At 45.5% G+C, this 14,176-nt stretch overlaps 1 protein-coding gene across 1 annotated transcript in view; it reads left to right on the forward strand.

Moving 5' to 3' along the window:
• Positions 1-14,176, forward strand: part of FRMD6 (FERM domain containing 6) — a 38,016-nt gene that overhangs the window by 8,058 nt on the left and 15,782 nt on the right. Inside the window, 6 exon segments of the mRNA XM_061568265.1 lie at positions 3,915-4,005; positions 4,981-5,060; positions 6,207-6,283; positions 7,687-7,873; positions 8,792-8,947; positions 10,300-10,365. Coding sequence (XP_061424249.1) covers positions 3,915-4,005; positions 4,981-5,060; positions 6,207-6,283; positions 7,687-7,873; positions 8,792-8,947; positions 10,300-10,365 — 657 coding nt within the window.

Genomic DNA, 14,176 nt, shown 5'->3' on the forward strand with positions numbered 1-14,176 from the left:
TTGAACGCAACGTCATATTTAGATTTGTTTAATTCAGTAATGAAAGTCTAATGCCAGAAATATATTGGCATGTGTTAATAACATCTTTGTTGGGTGGTGGAGGATTAATGACAAATTTTGGCATTAAACTAACGTACCATGTGACCCAACCCAAAAACAAGTATGGATTAGCTATTGTTATTAACGCTGTATTTTAGTGAAGTAACACATTCCAGAAAAATAAATAATGTTATGACTTTCCTTAAATATAGCATCGTTAAGTCATAAAGTATACTTAATGAGGACGACAGGAAAATGTCTCGCGTCTGGGAATATAGGTGCACGTTTAATAACAATAACAATGCAATTTATAACACGCACAATATTTCAGGGACGTAAATGCCCGTAACCCTGAGTGCCAAGGGCATTTTCAGTTCCATGAGAAAAACAAACGTGATTTTGTTGGCCAGCTTTTGAAGGCAATCGTCAACGTGATTGAAATGAGGAGTGCAATCTGCTGGATGCAGAATGGATGGGGGGGCCAGAATTTTGTTAAAGTAATCGGGATTAATGGCACTAGTGTTGAGCCCTATCAGCCAGAAATATAATCAGCCACTCTGCAGGGAATGCTATTATATCTGGGGAATTTGTATAACGGATGAAACGTCCAAATTAAATATCTTTCCAAAATTACACTGTCCACTTTTTGGAATCCGATTAAATGTGCATGTAATTAAAATATATTTAATTATTACGCTATGTTGTGTTTTGTTTTAATTGGCTTCATAATATGAAGGAGAGGTTTTTTTTTCTTCCCAGCAGGAGAACCGAAATGATATACTGCTTAGCGCACTTAACCTTTTCTCATAAATTATTTGCTCAAGTGCAAAAGTGGACGGTGAAAATTAATATCCGTTCTATAAAACGTAAGCCCAGTTTTTTGCATGCCCCCCGTATTAATACGTTGGCCTCAGAAGGGGAAACCTCATGCCTTTTGTGGGTCACAGACATCCCGTATCCCCATGTCAATCAATCTTACAACAAACACTTTTCCCCTTTTGTACCACACTCTTTAATAAACATTGCACGCATCTACAGATCGATTCACACTTCGATGTGGATTTTGTCCAGCTCACAATGACTGTAGTGCATGCTGAATCCTAAACAGAAATTGTCTCTAAGGGGATGACAAGAATGGCAGCCAAGAACTGGAACTTGTCCCAGATGATTTATTACGAGGGTGACGGAGCCATAAAATCAGCTCGTGTTCAGGTGCTAGGTGGTATTGTTACATTGCAGGATTGTTAGAGATGGCCAACTGTTTGGTGAGGTTTTGATCCAGCTACGGATCAATCATAGCTGATGATGTTCCTATAATACTGTGATTTTCAATACATCACTGATACATCCCATAGCTCTTAAGGGTCACTAGTTTCATGTAAGAATTACATTAACGATGTTAAACTTTACAGAGATGTTTGACCAATGGATTAAACAGGTAGAATTGTATAATTAGCAGTCGGGTTGTGAATTGCTTATCGATTCTTCGATAATAGTTTTTAGAATACATTCTAAAAGCCCGACAAACTGATGGTGGAACCCAGTTCAAATTTAGTAACTATTGAACCGACTGGCATGTGCGAACATTCAAACCACGCGGCACGTTCCAACGAGGACCGGTCAGCAGCAGCTGTCGTGTGCTACGTCCAACAGACACAAAGACAGACACGCACGTGGCAGTACTTTTACATCTGTCATTGGACATTCGTATATGTTCAGCAAACAAATAATATCGACTTGTTTTGCGTCCGATGTATTGATAACTCTTCCAAAACCGACATCAACAACCATAATTTTGAGGCAACGATGAAATGCGGCATGGGTGCACATTGTGTGTGTGGAAGTACACGTGTCACGTCGTGAATGCATTTGGACATGCCTATCGGTTTGCATTAAAGGCCACTGGCATGTTGGGGAGTTTGGGTGTCTTGCATGCCACATTTGAAATGCATGCCTCTGGTTCATAACCTCTGTCGCGGTGAATTCTTAGAATCTTCCAATGAGCCCCCCCCCCCCCCGCATCCATATTACATTCAATATGTAATTGTTAAAGTTATTTTGATAAATTGTTAATTGATTTTGTATTATCAAAAGCTAATTATAAGGCAGTTCCAGTGGTTTACTGTGGTCCCACGTAGGCCCCGATGCAATTAATTGAATGAGCTCCAACCCTGTCCAGTATCCCCCTTTCTTTTTGAAGCCCAGTGCCTGGGCCGCCCTCTGACTCACGGGCCCCTCTGTGTGTCATTGCACCACCTGCACATTGGATAGCTGTGCCACTGGCCAGTGCATCGGAGGCCTGACTGGTATTGATTTGCTACAATAGATCGATGAGCAACATGTTTCTTGCACCGTGATTGGTTCAACGGCTTTGCGCGCTACAGCAGTGAAGTGAAATTCCACCATTCACATCCCAGGTAGCATGCTGCTTATGTAGTCTATTGTAGAAATTTAACCCCCCCCCCCCCTTCCCACTGGTTAGTGGGTGTGCGACACGTGCTTTTCATACATTCCGTTAATGTTTAGCCAGAGGGCCTGCAATTGAATTGGCAGTAGTGGGGAGTAAAAACGCCAGACCTTGGTTTTAAATTATCTTGCAGTTCTTACTCAGAGGGGGAATTGACCTGAGATCCTGAGGTTTATTGGTGGGGGCGTCGATAGTTTGTGCGATAGGAACATTTCCAGTTGTCTCTCTACTTCAGTTGTAATGAGAAACGCAATAAAAAGTGTTGCATGCTGGGAAATAATGGTGGGTCGCAATGAAAGCTGCGTTCTCTTTGCGGGAATGAATGTCACTCAGTATGGTTGTCAAGATGCAAAAAATGTGGCAGTATCCTGAGACTGAGTGAGGCTTTCTGGGTAAACAAACATTATAATATAATCCATAATAGAGGTAATAATTAACGAATAATATAACATCCAGATACACACCAACACAAATTCAGAGACATACCATGTGCCTATAGACATACACCAAAGACACACAACAAGACAAGACAGCGTTTCCCCGTATAGCCTAAATAGACTTTGGGGCTTGTGCTGTTAGTGACCACCTCTGAAAGCCGGCATGGCACATGAAGGGATGGGTAGCCAGCACAATTCTCGTCCGCCTTTGTCTCCCTAGTGACGATGTTTATACACTGCACCAGTTTCTCATTTAAGGCTGAGTCGGTGAGGCCCAGGACCATTTCAGAAAATCTCCACACACACGCACACCATATTCAGATATACACAGACATGCATATCACATAGTCGGGATGTGTGTATCTGAATGTGTACATCTGTTTGTGTAACGAGCTGTATCTAAATGGTGTGTGTTGGTGTGTATCTGGATGTTATAATACATTTTTAATCGAGATTGAAAACTCATTCCTTTAGAAACTGCTTTTTGTGTTCAGTTTGTGTTCAGTTTGTTATCCTTCCTCCGCACCTCCGATTAGCACGCTTGGCTACTCATGGTGCGAAAGAAGTTCTACATACGTACATACATACGTGTGTATACGTCTATCGTGATGTTTGTTTAATTGTGTCAGGAAGAGTGTGTTGGTACATGTGTATGTGGGGAGTGATGTTGTGTTGTGGTGATCTCGCTCCGCTGCGAACCTGGCGACTCGAACCTGGCGACCCGATCATGGTCAACACCAGTGACGATTAATTATCTCAACTGGTCCTGGGCCTCCCATAGGTCGAATCACCCTTAAATGAGTACCTGGTGCGGTGTGTATGATCGCAACTAGGGAGACAAATCGGCCGGGTGTGGTGCTGGCCACCCATCCCCTCATCTGTTTTGCTGGATTCATAGGTGCTGCACGCTAACAGCACTTGCTCCAACAGTCTGTTAAGGCTATATGGGGGATCTTTGTCTTTTGCACCAGGTAAAGACGACCTGCCGAGAGCTCTTCTCCCAGGTGTGCGACCTCCTCAAGCTGAAGGACCCCAATTTCTTTGGGCTCAGCGTTCTGACAAGTAGGTTCTCAAATCCTTTCATTCGTTCTCATGAACACGACATGCCCACAACATGAACACCACCGACTTGGTATTCGTAAGAAAGGATGACCGAGCACTTGTTATCACACGCTCTTGTGAGTCCAGTCCATCACGAATGCGCGCTCATCTCGTACAGTATTCATCTCTTTGTTTTTTTGGGAACAACACTGATTTTTAAAGTCTGTTGAAACACTGGCTCGGACTCAAGGATGGATCGCGAACATCTGCAGGTAACTGGTTCCAGGTTTTGTGGTATCCGGCCGCCCAGAGACCACAAAACTGATGGGCGCATCGCACATGTTAGCTTCATCCGTGCATGGGTGTGCATAGCCACCTCGTCACTCCACTGCTGGATGAATGCCTTTGCATCCCTTGCGGGGGCATGGGAGAGGTTATTTCACCATACTTCACTGCACTGGTCAGTGCAGCTTGGTGAGGTCGGGGAGCCGGGCTTGTGAGCATCGAAGTAAAGCACAACGCCTGCTTGGCCCGTGAGTTGGTGAACAAATTATTTGGCGATGCGTTTACCACCAGATGTACCCTGTGTGCACAGTGGCCACTTGCTTTGTGAAATGAAACGCCTCTGATGCGATTTGATGCGTTGGGGAGCGTGAGAGTGGCGTCGCATTGTCCTTGTATTTCCACGCAAAGCATTCATGTCCGAGCGGTAAAGCACCGGTTGAACACGGGTACTACTATTAATGTGCCACCACTTTCAAGTCAATTCCTTGTACGTGGAAAGGTTCGGAAGAAGCGTCATAAGGATAACGGTATTTTACACGGGTTGATTCGGGGGGGGTGCACAGATTATAGGAAGTCCAGTCAACACACGGGGCTGTCGCGTGCGTGCAATATGCTGCCCATAGCGGCCGTCGTGCAGAATGAAGACATGCTGCGTCGCGCTATCGGTTTGGGCAACTCGGCGCTTTCCGTCCACCCACCCTCTTTGTGCAGACAATGAACACATTTTCATGGACCTTGAGCAGAAGCTGACCAAGTACTGCCCCAAGGAGTGGAAGAAAGAAGCCAGCAGGGTGAGCACACACTCACCCACCCAGCGCGCTGACAGCGCCACAATGGCTGTTACTTCAAAAGGCTGGGGAAGAGAGGGAGAGAGAGAGAAAACAGAAACAGCCAGAGGAAAGAAAAAAAAACACAGTAGAAAAAGAGCATTGAGCACCCGACTGAATGAGCACCCACCCCCACCTCACCGAAGTAGGTAAATAAAAAAATAAATGAGCATTAAAAAACATCCCTGCTGCGTGACCAAAATGCAACTGGTCATTGAGTTTTAAAAGCATTACACTTGGGCCGTGATTAATTGGATGCTGATGTTCGTTGTGGAAGTGACAGCGGCTGTGTGTGTGTGTGTTCGAGTGTGCGTGGCGAGTGGTAGTGCAGTGGTTAGTGCAGTTCGTTGTGAACCCTGTGGGCTGTGTTTGATTTCCCACCCACGACCAACACCAGTGACAATTATCTGAACTGGACCTGAGCTTCTCTGAGGTTGAATCGGCCTTAAATGTGTCCCTGGTGTCGTGTGAAAACATCAGAACTGGGGAGACAAAGGCGGCTGGGTGTGGTGTTGGCTTCTCACCACCTCGTGTGCCCTGTTGGGCCTTCATAGAGGCTCTCTTACAGCACTTGCCCCAACAATCTTTTCAAGGTTACAGGGTGGATCTTTGTTTTAAATGACGACCTGGTTGAGTGTGTAAAATATCACCAATGGGGAGACAAAGGTGGCTGGGTGTGATGTTGACCACACTCCCTGCATTATGTACTGTGTATGGATGATATTGGTCGCGAAAGCCTACGTGTTAAAATCACTTGCCCTGGCAGTACGTCATGGCTATGAATATAATGAGTAATAATGTACAGACCCACTGTTGGATGAAGCCCTCCCCACACTGTCTCAGTCATGGTTTGACCATACTTCACTCTGTTCGGTGGGAGTTGAAGAGGGAGGACCCAGAACTGGTTTAGGTATTGCTTGCCTCTGATGTTGGCTGTGATTGAGAATCGAACTCAAGTTAAGCAGGTTCAGAGCTGAGTGGGCAAACCACTGTGCCACCACTCCCCCCCCATAACGGCTATTTGGAGGTCTTTGTTAGTGAGTGAGTGAGTGGTGGGTGAGGGGCTCTTGTCTTGCCCATGCTGTCTGAAACCGCCTCTCTTCTTTGCAGGGGATTGACCACTTTGGGCCGCCCTTCAACATTCACTTCCGAGTGCAATATTACGTTGAGAACGGGAAGCTGATCAGGTAACTTTGGCTTTGTGAGTCTCCATCTGTGAGGTTGTCCAGTCTATCGTCGCTAACCATAAAGGCCTCTCCAAGTCGTCGGCATCTCTCGTGGTCCTGCGATGCAACAATTCATCCCAGCTGCTGCTGCTGTTGCTGGACATCAATTTATCTCATTGCTGCATCTATTCCGTGGTCATCTTCTAGGACATGTTCCCCACTTTTTGCTTGCCAATCTGTATGCGTATTTTTAACACATACAATTGGCCATCTTTACAAAGGATTATTGTTGTCTAGAAGGGCTAAGAATCTGAAAATTGTCATTAAATGTCGTCCATGCAGTGCTTGCATTGAAACAATTTAGAGGATGTAATCGCATGGGGGTCGTTGGATTCATAGTGCAGTGCGATTATTGCTGCACCAAATTTTGAGTAAACTGATTTAAATTGCATGACACATGGACTGCATTATTTACTTGTGCTTGTGTATCATTACTCTTTGGTTCTTTCGGTAAAGTCACGTAGGTATAAAATAAATATCTACGTGACATTACCGAAAGAACCAAAGAGTATGGATTCCTGCAGTCACGAAAGCTTCAAATCAAGATTGTGTATCATTGCCACTGCTGTCCCTTGATTTAATACAACATAATCTCTAGGCGAGTTTGTGGAGAATATGAACGTATAAATATAAAAATTAAATATATAATGCCGCCTCCTCATGTTTGCACGTAGTCTTATGGGAGTGCATCTTAATTATCAGCGGCGATGTAGGTGGAGGTGTGTAATTGTGTGACATTACTATGGCGGAGGTGTTTGCACTTTCCGTTGTTGAGTGGACTTGCTAATGACTGGTACCATTGGTGTTAAGGTCGGCCTCTGTGAAGGAAGGAGGGATGCTACTAGGCAGTTGGAGGCAGTCGCTCTCCAGCATAAATAGAGGGCAGAGAAGCAACTGCTCACAACAACGAGTCGAGCGCCGGGCGGCTAAAGCGCAGAAAATTGGCGCAGTTGAGGGCACAGTTGGGGCACCTGCCAGTTATTTAATTCAGTCAACTAATGGCACTTGGGTCTGTCCCGTGACCTGCCAGCTGGCATTCGACATTTCACGTGGCTTTGCTATGTGCCAGGCACATAGCCTGGCATTAGCGCCGTGGAGACGTCATCGCCACTTGTTGACGAATGGCGGTTGTTGTTGTTATTGCTGTTGAACAGCTCTCTGCCATGTCTTCAGGTTGTGCTGTGTCTTGTTTGGAATTACGTTTGACGTTTCGCTCCAGGCGGTGGAAGCTTCTTCAGGAACTCTTTTTAGAGTAAGAAAGCTGCCAGCGTGCAGAGCTGCACGCGGACACATTGTGTACTCACGACCTGTGTGTGTGTGTCTGCGTGTTGCTTGGGTGGTTGTGCTCGGTGGTTCATGCGCAGTGACAGGGTGGCACGCTTCTACTACTACAACCACCTGAAGAGCCAGGTGCTGAGCTCGCAGTGCGCCCTACGGGAGGAGGCGTACTTCCTACTCGCGGCGCACGCCCTGCAGGCCGACCTGGGGGACTTCCGGCCTTCCAGGCACCAGGGCCGCTACTTCCATCCAGAGGCCTACTTCCCAGCATGGGTAGGTGCTTGGTGCTCCTCTGCTGGCTCGCGTCCACACACAGTCAGTTCCGCCCATTGTGAACAATACACGGTCGGTTTTTTCTGTGTGAAAATTTTCGGGCAAGGTCTACTGACAGTTGTGGTGGAGTCCTTTCATCAAGTGTTTATAGGAATTCAGATGCAACCCAAACAGCCAAGCGCTGGTCATGATGTTGCTGGATGGATCAGGCTGCGTTTTCAGGGCGGTCTGATTTACATCTAAAGCTTTGTTATTTCTGAAGTTGCTTCATTAGACCGCTTTATCCACATTAGGGATACAAAGGGGAATAAAACTGCAATTTTCAAATCGCAGAGCTAAATTATTTGGAAGACCACATTTTACTATGATGGGTCATTGGTGACTGGGCTGAGCCCATAAACTCAGCTACACTTTGAGACACGGTTTCATTGTAGGTGGCTGTAATTTGTATTTGTTGTAATGTTCTGACCCACCCCGACTGGACTTCTGTGAAAAAGAGCTTTAGAGCTCATCAAATTCCTCCAGGGTAAATAAATATTCTGATTCTGGATTTTAACCTTGGATCTCGGTGGTGCTATCTCAGCGCTTTGTTTTAAACTAACGAGCGACCTGGACTTTACTAGGAGCTGCGTTTTTGAGGCTCAACTTAAACCCAAATTTGAACCCAGGTTGTCAGCATTGCCAGTTCAGCACTGTGACACCCCCAGCCACGCAGCCACTTTGGCTGCACCACAGTAAGTGGTGCTATGACGGGATCTTGCGTGCTCATCTCGAGGTGCGGCGTAAGTGCCGTGCTGTCCCCCTGGCTGACCCTCACGGCCACGCGAGTGCCGTGTTGTCCCCTGACCCTATTGGCCCTGCGAGTGCCGTGCTGTCCCCTTGACTGACCCTCTCGGCTCCGCACCCTCCTTTTCGTAGGTCATCAAGAAGCGCGGCGGCGACTACATCGTGAGGCACGTGCCAGCCATGCACCAGGACCAGGCCGGAATGTCTGCCAACGAGAGCCAGCTCTGCTACATCCGCGAGGCGGCGAGGCTCGAGGATGTGCCCGTGCACTTCTATGCCCTCTTCAAGGTTGGTCATTGCTTGTGCCTGTGTATCTGCCTGCTTGTTTGTTTGTGTGCGTGTTAATTGTTAAGAGTGCTAGTGCAGCGGTTGACGCGCTGCGCTACGAACCCAGCGACCCCAGTTCTATTCCCGCTCATAGGCCAACACCTGGGACGATTTCTGAACCGGTCCTGGGCCTTCCCTAGGCCAATTTAGCCTCAAATTAATGCCTGGTGCGGTGTGTAAACATCGCTACTGGGGAGAAAAAGAAGGCCAGGCGTGGTTCTGGCCATCCCACCCCCTCATATGTTGTGCCGGCCTTCATAAGGTGCTAGCTAAACCACACTTGCCCCGAAAGTCTATTCAGGCTATACAGGGGAAATTTGTTTGTGTTTGTCTGGTGCTTCGTCTGTTTATTTGTCTGCCTGCCTCTATTTGCATATTTGCACTTTTTGTCTGTCTTTGCTGCGTGTGGGATTTCTGCCTAGCTGCTTGTTTGTGTATGGGTCTCCCTGTGTCTGAATGTTGGTCAATATTTTTGCCTCTGCATTTGGCCGGCTGCCTGTTGTGTGTCATCCACTTCTGTTTGTCTGTTGTGTTGTTTTTTTGTGTCCTGCCTGTCTTCTTGTCTGCCTACCCTTTAGTTGCTGTGCCTGTTTCTTCATAGCTGCTCGCTAACAGCACTTGCTCCTACAGTCTGTTAAGGCTATACGGGGGTCTTTTGTGTCTATCTGTTCGCCATCAGTAGTTGATATGTCAAGTCCCACGTATACATTTATATGCTTGCGCTTCCCGAATGTCCACAATCTTAGTTGACCTCACGTTTGAATGCGTTTTTTCGGCAATTATTTTCAAACTTGCACGACAGAAGACTAAAGCGTTGTGAATAAATATTCACTATTCTTGGTTCTTTCGGTAAAGTCATGTAGAAGTGAAAAAAATATCTATATCTTGTTTTATATGTTTATTATTTTATTATTTCACTTCTACGTGACTTTACCGAAAGAACCAAGAATATGAATCCCTGCAGTCACGAAAGCTTTAAATCAAAATTTTAATATTCACTGTTCAGATTTTCAGTGATGTTGGTGCTCCATTTTGTTTCAAGATGGATTCCATTCATGTGTTGTCGATTTTAATACAGTGACGTGATATTAATTAATACCATATGTGGTAATGTTTTGTGTAGTCTCATTCTGGAGCGATCGTTCAGCTGCTGTGGTGTGAAAACATCACCACTGGGAGACAAAGGTGGCTGGGCATGGCATTGGCCACCTACCCCTCGTGTGCACCATGCCAGCCTTCATAGGTGCCCGCTAACAGCACTTGCCCGAACAATCTGCTGAAGGCTACACTTTGTCTTTGTCTCATTCCACCAGGAGAAGAAAGACGATGAACCCACTTTGCTGTTAGGATTGACTCTTAAAGGTCTCCAGATTTACCAGGTCAGTGCCTAACACAGCAGGTTCAACCCCTACCCAAACACTCAATTCAATGGAACCCCGAAAATAATATCAACAAATCTTCAACACTGCGGTGCGGACTTGGCTGCAGTGAAAACATTGAATAAACCTGGGACTGAGCCAGAGCGGTTTTTTGTAATATTTTTTTTTTAAATCCATGGTGGTAGTTTATATAGTGCGAGGGTGTGTGGGCCCAGGGTGGTTGGATGGTCGAGAGTCTATGTAAAGTGAACCTCTATAATGTGCAATGAAAATATACGAAGTGGGGTCAGTGCAGGGGGCTAATGTATTTATCTTAGACATTCGCCTGCTCACCGGACACTGGCCTTGATTTTAGCAACAGCGGCGTGGAAAATGTGGAATTTATATTTTTCGTGGCTGTTTCTGGTTTTGATTTGGAGCGGTAAGGTCGGTTTATATAAACCCCGGATAACATTTCAAAAGAAATGTTAGCCATAAAAAATATATATACAGCACATACAGTGCGTTCACATGTTGGTCACATCCTGTTGTTTACGACCACTTTGGCAAAACGGTTGTGAGTTTTAAACCGTCTCTGGTGTTCTCACCAGTCTAGAGTTTCGTTGGGGCATGTCAGCATTCTTATGTTTACAGTTTGACTCTTTCATGTATGGACCCCCACGGACAGCTGACTGCGTTCTCAGAGGCCTTTGTTTAGTCTTTCTGGAGAGTTCTTTTAGACCAAAGGTTGCTTTGTTGCGCCCACATTAACGAGTCTATAAATATGAAATCGTCGGTGAATATATTTTTGGGACGCGAGTCGCGTGCGTGCAGCCACGACGGCATGAGCCGGTGGAATTTTCTCTCGGGCCAGGCATTCCTCGCCTGCCTTGTGGAGCAACATGATATTCATCAATAATGCTTGGCATCGGTGTAAACAGCTCTATTTTCATCTTAAGGGATGAAATACCTTGGGTCTCTCCAAGTGACAAAGCAACGTGTGCCACGTTATAAAGGATGCTGTCTCAACCAAGTGCAGTCCGTTCAGATTGATGCCAGATTAACCAATGCCGACTTGACGAATGGATTGTATTTCGTCCGTTTCTCCCAAACCTTTTGGGAAATGCTCATTGTGACCTCGTGCTGCTGCGCATTGCTCCAACTTCTATCACAGCAGCGTTTTTACGGGAGTCTTCAGTTATAACAATAATAGAAGGTCAAAAGGTAAAGATGCAGCCCTGCAATTGCTTTCTCAAGACACTGCTGACAGGGAGGGCCTCCAATAGATGGAGCTTTAGAGAACACCTATAGAGAGTATTTGGCCTACTACTCCACACTGGCTAGATATCTGCTGGTCCAACCAACTGTGGAGGACCCATTTTTACTGCTGGATGGACAAAGGCATCGGGACGCGCCGGATGATGGAATCGAACTGGCAACCTCTGGATTGCTAGTCCAGTGCTCACCATTGCAACCATGGCAGCATAATAAGAATAATGATTAAAATGTCGGTTATTTACCCAGGAGAATCTCACTGAATCTCAATGAAAGTGTATTTTTTCATTTTTCTGAGGAGCCCTGCGCATTGTGGATATTTGTCCAATGCTGTTCATGAATGTTTGCCTGTTTGGCACGTGGGAGGACAGTTGAGCACCCAGAGAAAAATCGCACACAAGGGGATATCGCTCAAAAGATCTGCACAGATTGAAGCTATAATCCATTTCTGAAATGCCACCTCGCTATGAGACGTGGCCATATGTTCCTGGACTCTGCAGAGTCAATCACGAAGATCTCTATGGAGCGGCACCTGTCACCCGAAAAACAAATGCCAGGCGAACTGATTCGAGGATTTGTCAGTTATGTCTACACATTATTTTCCCCATTTATCACACTTTGTTTACCATAGGATTAGGCTTACTAATTGTAATTCAGTCGGTTAAGGACGATTGGGCAATGAACCTGATCACCTACGTTCAGTTTTAGTTTAATTTATTAGGATTTACACTGTGAGCCATTCGGCTCTTGATTTGGGTTCAACCGCAACAAACAATAAAATTACAAGATACACCTAAAATTCATTGTACACAAATCTAAACATCACATACGTAAACAATAAAATCCTACGGAAAAAGCACAACCCGTCCATGCTGCGTACAAAAAATGCCACGGTCAACTAGACCAGTGCTTTCCCTCTGGCCCAGTCTTCACTGGCCATCGTGGTGACAACCCCCCGTGACCGACACAGCATGGGTAACCCTCCATCCACTATTTGGTTAATTAAGAGTTATAGTTTATTTTTACGATTGCTTTATAATTTGATTTTAAGTATCAGCTTCATGCTGTATATTTGTGATGAATAGAGCTCATAGCTCATCAGATATCTGTTTAACACGTAGGAGGCTTTCGTGACCAATATCATTCATAATAGAGTTTTTGTTTTTTTGGGTTAGATCGCGTAAATATATAAATGTGTCGATAAAACCCGCCACCACCCGACACAGCCAACTAGTAAGGGTTGTCACGTAAACAGAACGTGCCAATTCGTCACTAGTACAGCACACCGGTGTGTTGGAGAGCCAAGCCAGAACATTTACAATCTGAGTACGACGTTCTCCAAGATAACTAAAGATTCTGAATTAACCTAATTCAGTGAGATTTAATTGAGAGATTTAATTAGTTTCCTGCAGGCCAAACTCCCCACTCTTGGCAAGTTACATCTTACCTTTCATCATATCTGCACGTTATTGGTCCCCCATGTGCAATTATGATGTCCTGGCAGCCTGAAATACATCAGCTCTGGTCATGAGTTATTTTGCCAAATGCCCATCGCTTGTGCGGCGGTGTCACCCCTGGCGCACCCAGCGAAACAATTTGGAGGGAGGAAATTGTTTCAACGGCAGTGCAGAGTCATTAATTTCAGGAAACGATATTGATTGCCTGTCAATTAAGTTTTCATTTCTATTTAATTAAATGTTTCTAATAAGGCGTATACATCAAGAGTGATGCATTACTTATTTGCAATTTATAACATTACAGATTTCTAAAATGGTCAATGGCCTTACGATGGCTGTCAAACAAAATTGAGTTGTGGAGTCAAATGACCCCACTCCCTCTTACCCCCCCCCCCCCCCCGGGTATGCATCTGCTGTCGCCTTCATGCGAGTCTCATAGTGCTCGTTTGTAAATGCACCTAGCTTGGCACAGGTCAATCTATATGCATGGTGTTGGCCATACCACCCCTTCGTGCACCATCCTGGCCATTGTGGGTGCTCACTGACAACTTCCCCCAGCAGTCTGTTAAAGGCTACACGGGGCACATTAGTACTTGTTTTGTCCATGTGTGCATGTTTGGGGAGCGGTGGTGCATCACTCGGTCATCTCAGTCAGTTAACCCAGCGAGCCTTTGGTACAGCACGTGGTCTCAACGTGCACCTCGCCTGGCAGACGTGCTGTGGGATGATGTCACCATCATTTAGTGGTGAATGGTGGCTGCTGTTGGCTGTTGCTGTTAGTCACGTGTCACCAGGTGCTGCTGTTGCTCGAAATGATGGTGTAAAATATACAGTCCCTTTTCATCATACCTTCTGGCTAGAGATTGCACAATAATAAGTGGAACAAAAGGGTACAGCAATGAATGAATGAACTAATTAATACGCTTGTACACAAAAACCATGTCTTGACATTTTTTGTTATTAAAAACAACATATGAAACCTGTGACTTGCTTATGACAGGCAGGATTGCTAAGCGATGCGCATACAATAAACAGCACCGTGAATTAAGGAACAGAATGGGCAGCTGTGCACCATCGTGAATAAAACAAATTCTCCACCA

This window comes from Lethenteron reissneri, chromosome 41 (assembly GCF_015708825.2).
Source record: "Lethenteron reissneri isolate LAM-NWPU_2019-01 chromosome 41, ASM1570882v1, whole genome shotgun sequence".
Lineage (NCBI taxonomy): Eukaryota > Metazoa > Chordata > Hyperoartia > Petromyzontiformes > Petromyzontidae > Lethenteron > Lethenteron reissneri.